Source organism: Humulus lupulus, chromosome 7 (genome assembly GCF_963169125.1).
Source record: "Humulus lupulus chromosome 7, drHumLupu1.1, whole genome shotgun sequence".
Classification (NCBI taxonomy): domain Eukaryota; kingdom Viridiplantae; phylum Streptophyta; class Magnoliopsida; order Rosales; family Cannabaceae; genus Humulus; species Humulus lupulus.
Window position 1 is genome coordinate 3138231 of NC_084799.1, and position 8498 is coordinate 3146728.

Sequence of the window (8498 nt, forward strand, 5' to 3'; positions counted from 1 at the left end):
TATTTATCATATTTTATATGTGAAAAGTGTGTGTCTAACAGAATCTTAATTTAATGATTTTTTTAAAATAAAAGTTATAATATTATTTATTTCTTTTAAAATAATAGACAATGTTTTGGTTTAATTTTTTAAAAAAATATGTCTGTGTCTTTTATAATATACGACATTGTTTATTTATTTCAAATTTAAATAATAATTTCTAAATAAAACTAAGCAAATGTGTATTGCATGTTGCTTATACCTAATACAATTATAATATGGAAGTAAGATTGTTCCAAAAGATATTATATATGTATAAGCTTTGATTAATATATTTCCTTCAAAATCAATTATATGGTTTTAGTGTTTAAATTTTGTTTAATTAGATTGTTTTATTACATTATTTATTTTGCCCAAATTTTGAATTAAATATATAACTTCAATTTTGTTAAACAATATATACATAAATTTTGTTAGATAGTTGGCATGCTTACTTTTGAATAATAAAATTCTTTAAAATATAGATAGTTATTTAATTTAATTTAATTTAATTTAATTTAATTTTTCATTATTTTTGTAATTTTAAATTGTACTTTTAATAAATTTTATAATTTGAAATCAATTTTTTTTTTAAAAATTGTTAGTTAACAAATAAAAATATGATACATGATAGGATATTTTATCAAATTAATTTTAGTTACTTAAATATATATATAAATATATATATATAAGTGATGTTAGTTTAGTTATATTAATAAAATTTATTAACTAAATTTGAGTCTAGATACATTTTATCCACTTTTTTAAATTATAAGATATTCAATAGTCATTTTGAGAATATAGGGTGCCAACTCAGTATTTCGTTCAAACATAAAGAACCAACTAACTGATTTGTGAAATTGAGATTTGTGAAGAAAAATATGGAAAAAAAATGTACTTTTGGTAGGAGAGAAAAGAAGGTGGAAAAGAAAAGTGAGTGAAAAAAATGGGGTATGGGTCCCACACAAAAAAAATTTCTTCAATTTTGAAGGAAAAAGTTAGTAGAAAACTTTTTTCAAATTTATTAGAATTTAATTAAGGGTTTATACTTTTTTGGATCCTGTATTTTTTCTCATTATCTGTTTGGACCTTGTTTTTTGACAAATTACTTTTTGGACCCTATGTTTTGTAAAATTGTTAAAATAGAACCCTAAACCCAATTTTGGACAATGTTTTCTAAACTAAAATCACAAATAATTTACCAAACTAACAATTCAGAAGAAAAATAAAATCATTCTGCTTAAAAACTATGTTGTTATATTCAATTTTTTCTTCATCAAAATTGAGTTTAGGGTTCTATTTTAACAATTTTACAAAACATAGAGTCCAAAAAATAATTTGTCAAAACACAGGAGTCCAAAAAAAATATAAACCCTTTAATTAATAATATGTTCTTTACTCATTTAATTTTAACATAACAATAAAAAGGTACAAAAAAGTAATTGTAAAATAATATAACTTTTTTTTTATTCATTTTTCTCGCCCAAATAAAATTTTGCTATGTGAGTATTATCTTTTTGTGATGTACTAGGTACGATTCACTATTAATAAATATTACCATTACCTTTCAAAAAATATATATATATATATAACTATAATGGAAAGAAGCTGTATTTTTTCCATCTTAATTTTTCCTTCTATTCTAATTTTTTTCCTATCTATCAAACATTGTGGAAGAGATCAATGACAACAATATATCAACCTTTTATAAACATAGAAAAATTATATTTAGACTACATAGCAGAACTATATATCTAAACTCCATCAGTAAAGCTAATTGATAAGAATAATCTGTTAAATAAAAGTAACAACCTTCATTCATACTTAGCGTGAAATAATAAGGACTTTATATAATGAAATTATATTATTTTGGATCCTGTGTTTTGTCTCATTACTTGTTTGAATCTTGTGTTTTGATAAATTACTTTTTAGACCCCTAAACTCGATTTTGATCATTTCTTTTTAACTAAAATCATAAATAATTCATCAAAGTAACAACTTAGAATAAAAACATATCAATTCGTCCTAACAAATGTATTGTTATATTCAATTTTATGTTCATCAAAATCGGGTTTTGAGATCTATTTAAACTATTTTACAAAATACTTAATCCAAAAAATTATAAACACTTATATAATTAAATGTAGTACCAAAAATATCTCTTATAAAAATATATGAACATTAAAAACTTAACTATAAAATAAATGAGTGTTATTTGACATTTTAAAGTGTCCAACACCACATGAGGTGACACTCCATGATTGGTTACTGATAACTCATAATACTTATTAAATTTAAATAAGTAATACTTGATATTTGATTGCACCAATAGCAATATGCCACCTTATTGTAGTGTTGGACTCTAGTAGTGCCCTTTAGCAATTCTCACCTATTTGGGAAAGAAAATTCCTAAAAATTATCAAATATTTTGGAGGAGAACTTGAAAATTACACATGAAAAAAAGCACGCAAAACAAAGATATTAAAACAGTAAAATCTACATATATCTAAGTTAATATAAAAGAAAAACTGTATAAATTATAAAATGAAACATACACATTAAAAAAAGTAAAACTTACAAGATAAAATTAACCAACGCCATCGTAATATTAAAAAACTCAACTGCTCTAATATATTGAGTTCTTTTTAGCAAAAATTATTGAATAAATAGATAGGACAATTTTTGTATAGTGGTTTCATTTTAAACCCTATCAGTGAGGCTCTTCAGTGTTCTCGACCTGTGAATAGTTTTTAGCACGATTTTTCTTTATGATCGTGTATATTGTAATTGTTTAGAGCATCCTGCAAATTTTCAAAAAATTCCGAATAGTTTACCGTACCGAAAACTAGGTTCAAACATGTTGCTTTCCACGCGCATAAAAAAAAGTTAGTCACGCGTGCAACAACATGTTTGAATTTAGTTTTCGATACTGTAAATTATTCAGAATTTTCTGAAAATTTGCAGGATGCTCTAAATAGCTACAATATACACGGTTATAAAAAAAATCGTGCCGAAAACTATTCACGGGTCGAATACACTGAGAACCTCACCGATAAAGTTTAAAGTGAAATCCTGTACAAAAATTGTCCTAAATATATATAATCACAGGGAGATTAAGCTGAGGGACTTCCGCTTTAGTCAGTATGGGTTGGGCTGTTTTACAGACCAACAAATATTTTACATGTGTCCGTTTGTTTTGGTACACGATATGACCGGAAGTATGTTATGTTTGCCATTATTTCTATTGTTTTTGCTTGGGGTGGAGTGATTTCCTATTTTATTTTTATAAATTGAATATTGGCAGCTATAATATCTAATTTTTTTTTTTAATGATTTCCAATTTTATTTTTATAAATTGGATAATGGCCACTAAAATATTTAATTTTTTTAAAAGTTGTACTTTAATATTTAATTTTTTTTTGGTGCAAATTTTTAACTAGTGAGTCTAAAAGTTGCACTACAATTATAGATTTAAGTATTATTACCGTAAAATAAAATTCAATATTAGAGTGTAACTTTTGAAAAACAAAATTAAGTATTATAGCTGCCATTATTCTTATAAAAACAATATTTAAAACAATACTCGAAGATCAAGAACTTCTCCTATCGATCTTATTTGTTTGAATTTTTTTTCTTCTAATCTGCATATATAGGATACATATTTATGTATATAGCCAAATGGAAGCTTCATATGTTTATACATACTGTTACTTTTCCAAACCTAGGTCCTGCTTTGAGGAGTTCACTCTTCTTCTAATCACTCCAAACAGAAACTCAAAATTCTCCCAAGAACTCCACCCCCAACACAACATTACCAGTCCTAATCCTCCTCCGATCAAAAGAAAATTATTTAATCATATAAAAAGTTTAATATTCTGATAGATAATGTTCATCCCTCTGTGCCTCACATCTCAGTTTGAGTAAGAAAAGGCAAAGGTAATGAAAAGTAAAATGTGAAGATATTTCATGATTTGCGAAGAAAAAGTCGAGGCACGTGGAGAACAATCAAATAATATTCACATACCAAATGGACCAAACAACATTTAACCGTTTGATAAAAAAATCAATGGTAGAGAAAACAGCCCCATGGATGAGGACTAAAGTTGAAGCCGTAGCAGAATTTCCCTATTTATTTTATATTTGGAAAAAAAAGGACCACCTAGTGATTAATAATTATGATTACAATAATTGAAACCTGCTAGGTAGATTTATTGGTCACAACGACGCCGTTTGGTAGTGGGAGCTGCCTTATAAATAGGTGTTATGATAGCAAGTATTTCGTACCAATCAAATTGCAAACGCAAGTAGAGCTAAGTCTGTTCTCTTTCTTCCACCTTTGTGCTTTCATTTCAGTGTATCACAATGTGTGGAATACTAGCCGTTCTTTTTTGCAACGATAGCTCTCAGGCCAAAAGGCTCCGCGTTCTCGAGCTTTCCCGCAGGCAAATTCCAACTCCAATTCCTTTTTTATTTTAACCAAAATATTATTTTCAGTCTTTTTCAATTTCTATCACAGCTTTTACTGCAGATTCCATTTGTCTAGCTATCACTTACAATGATTTACAAGCACAATTCCATCTTTTTTTATTTCCATAAGAGAAAAAACATCAGTGATCACTTTAATAAGTTTTTCATTAATTACGTGAGAGAGTCGAGTGTTATCATACCCTACAAAGAATCTTAAATAATAGAGTTTCCTATTTGTCTATTTGTTATCTTAAGATGGTATTTGGTTAGTTATATCGTACAGATACACAGTTATATATATATATATATGTATGACACATATGTATTATACTTATCTCGAATCCTGATCATTTTGACAAAAATAGATGTGGTGGGGTCCATGAAAATATATAATTGGTCATGCCTCATGAATTTTTGGTACTTTAGGCTTAGGATTCTGTGGTAAATATTTTAGACGGTCCAGTATACTTTTTGTCGATATGTGACCTTTAAATTGCCAAATACGACGTCGCAGATTGACGCACCGTGGCCCTGACTGGAGCGGTCTTCACCAGCATGGTGACTGCTACTTGGCTCATCAAAGGCTGTCCATTGTTGACCCTTCTTCTGGTCACCAACCTCTCTACAACGAGGACAAGTCCATCATTGTTACGGTACATCACTTCAACATATCTTCTTATTATTATTTTCCATTATGTACTTATTATATGGTATGTAAGTCCATATTGTGTAAATTTTTGTGGTGAATTTATTGTGTTCGTAATGTTGAAAACTATGTCATAGTCCAATGGAGAGATCTATAATCATAAAGAGCTGAGGAAGCGTCTCCCCAACCACAAGTTCCGGACTGGCAGCGACTGTGAAGTTATTTCACATTTGGTACGTCAAACAACTTGTGATTTACTGTATATGTATGTGTGTGGAGAATCTCTAGGTTCTCATAGATTGAATATATAAATTGGATCTAAGTGCGTTAATTTTTATCTGTTTTTTTTTTTTTTTGTGTAGTATGAGGAGTATGGGGAAGAGTTTGTGGACATGCTTGATGGGATTTTCTCATTTGTGCTGCTGGATACCCGAGATAACAGCTTCATTGCTGCTCGTGATGCTATTGGAGTTACTTCCCTCTATATTGGATGGGGTCAAGATGGTAAATAATACACTGGTTTATTATATTAATATATTCACGATCAAGAAAGATTCTTGTGTTTTGTTTTTTCTGTATCAAAAAATTGATTATAGGCTCATATGAATTTTGATTGTATCATCAGGATCCATTTGGATAGCATCTGAGCTGAAGGCCTTACAAGATGAATGTGATCATTTTGAGCATTTTCCACCGGGTCACTTGTACTCGAGCAAACAAGGTGGAATGAGACGTTGGTACAACCCACAATGGTATTCTAAGACCATTCCATCAAACCCATACGATCCAATTGCTTTGAGAAAGAGTTTTGAGAATGTAAGGTTTTCCCTAATCTTAATTACAATAATATACGAAAATTTGAGCTCATGTATTGACCATCTATATGTATAACACATGCATGGCGCAGGCTGTTATCAAAAGATTGATGACTGATGTGCCTTTCGGTGTTCTACTCTCCGGTGGCTTGGATTCGTCGTTAGTCGCCGCCATCACTGCTAGACACTTAGCCAGCACCAGTGCTGACAAAAAATTGGGATCACAGCTCCATACCTTCTGTGTTGGTCTAGAGGTCAACTATTATTTACTTTACTCCAATAATTATATGTCATGTATATATATATATATATATATACACACACTTGTATGCCTATTCAAATCTGAAAATGTTCACATTCTCACGAGCAGGGTGCACCAGATTTCAAGTATGCAAGAGAAGTTGCAGAATATTTGGGTACAATTCACCATGAGTTCCACTTCACTCTTCAGGTAGATATACCTTAAAACAATGAATTTCTACATTTTGTGGATAAGTTATGGAAAGCCTAATTAATTAGTACTGACAAAAAATTTGATTAATTTTTGTATGTTAAACAGGATGGAATAGATGCAATTGAAGATGTGATTTACCACACCGAATCTTATGACGTTACCACAGTGAGGGGCAGTACTCCAATGTTTCTAATGACTCGTAAGATCAAGTCCTTGGGTGTCAAGATGGTGCTCTCCGGGGAGGGCTCCGACGAAATCTTTGGCGGATACTTGTACTTCCACCAGGCACCAAACAAGAAAGAGCTCCACCGTGAGACCTGTAGAAAGGTACATATATTTTATATTTAGACGAGTATTTAAATATATATATATATTTATATAAATTTTATAAGTGATTAAATAACGTTTTTACATATGTGTACCCAGATTAAGAGATTACATCTGTACGATTGTTTGAGGGCAAACAAGGCAACCGCAGCCTGGGGTTTGGAGCTTCGTGTACCATTCTTAGACAAAGAATTTATTAACCTTGCTATGGCTATTGATCCCGAGGAGAAGCTGGTAATGAATTAATTAGTTTAACATGGTACTAACTACACAACTGATATCCTAATATAAGAAGTGGGTTGTAACTTAATTGTATATGAAATTTTCAGATAAAACCGGACCAAAAAAGAATCGAAAAATGGATTCTTAGAAAGGCCTTTGATGATGAGGAGAATCCCTATCTGCCAAAGGTACTGTTTTAATTGCTGGATGCAGCATTAGTGCCTTTTATTGATAAGTTTTTGCTCTCCTAACCTTTTTTTTTTCTTCTTTTGTGTGGTACGTTCAGAGCATTCTATACAGACAGAAAGAGCAGATGAGCGATGGAGTTGGGTATAGCTGGAATGACACCCTCAAAGCTCATGGTGCTAAACAGGTCACTGACCAAATGATGGCCAATGCTGCAAAAGTATTCCCAGAAAACACTCCCATCACAAAAGAAGGCTACTACTACCGAACCATTTTCGAGAAGTTATTCCCAAAGGTAAAAATATAAATATATATATTTATATACTTATAAATGTTGTGGTGTTGTTCAAAGTTTTAACTTGTACAAATTTACTTGTGGGTTTAACAGAGTGCGGCCAGGATGAGTGTGCCATGGGAAATCACTGTGTGTTGTTGTACACCAAAAGCTTTGGCGTGGAACCCTGAGTGGAAGAACAATCTTGACCCATCGGGCAGGTCTGTGGGTGCGCATCAATCTACTAACAATGTTTCGACTACTACTGATAATAGTGATGGGGCCGATCAACCTGGAGAGATCGTCTTTAATAACGTACCAAAGACTAAAGTCACCAACGGCAACGGCAACGGTATTGGTTACACTAATGGCAATGGAATTGGTCAAGTTAAACTCCAAGTCTAGTGGGTTTCTATGAATAGAAAGCAATAAGCTTGGAACGAGGATGATAATAATAATTAATTAATTAAGTTTTTTTGTTGTTGAGAAAACTATGATATTGTATGCGCCAATATCTTATTATTTTTCAATTTCGGCGATGCTGGGTTTCAGGGCGTGAAATTGTGACTAGTGACGTACATATGCTCCATTGTTTTGAAAAAAACAACAAAAAACGAAAAAAAGAAAAGAAAAGAGGATTAGAAGAATAATAATATTTGGTGTGCCTATTTGAGGCTAGAATAATTGGTGTATCTTTATTGTTGTGTAAGATGTAATGTTTCCCTAGGGATTGAATAAAGGAAATATTAAAGTTATTTTTATTTACGATTATTATTTTCTATTTGGATGAATTTATTTTAATATTTTTTCCCATTATAACGTGCCATCAACTTGTTTAGTTTTATTTAAAAAATTAATTAGTTTATTTTTATTATATTTTTTAATTATCATATAAATTTTAAATAAATAAACAATGACATAATCCTATTAACAAAATTAAACTAAAAATATTGTCTATAATTTAAAAATAAAATAAATAATATAATAATTTTTCAAATCACAAATTCTACTACTTATCTCTGTCCAAGGTACAAAACATTTAGTTATGATATTTTTCAAAGTACATCCGAGTGATTAGAGAATAAACTT

The 8498-nt window shown here is 30.2% G+C and overlaps 1 protein-coding gene across 1 annotated transcript; it reads left to right on the plus strand.

Annotated features, from left to right (window-relative positions):
- Positions 1–4306: 4306 nt before the first annotated feature.
- LOC133790341 (asparagine synthetase [glutamine-hydrolyzing]-like) lies at positions 4307–8170 on the plus strand. Its single transcript, XM_062227945.1, has 12 exons — positions 4307–4460; positions 5000–5138; positions 5269–5364; positions 5494–5635; positions 5757–5947; positions 6039–6200; positions 6317–6397; positions 6506–6727; positions 6827–6961; positions 7057–7137; positions 7236–7430; positions 7524–8170. The coding sequence occupies exons 1-12, from the start codon at positions 4381–4383 to the stop codon at positions 7812–7814; spliced, it is 1815 nt and encodes a 604-aa protein (XP_062083929.1). The 5' UTR covers positions 4307–4380; the 3' UTR covers positions 7815–8170.
- Positions 8171–8498: the final 328 nt, after the last annotated feature.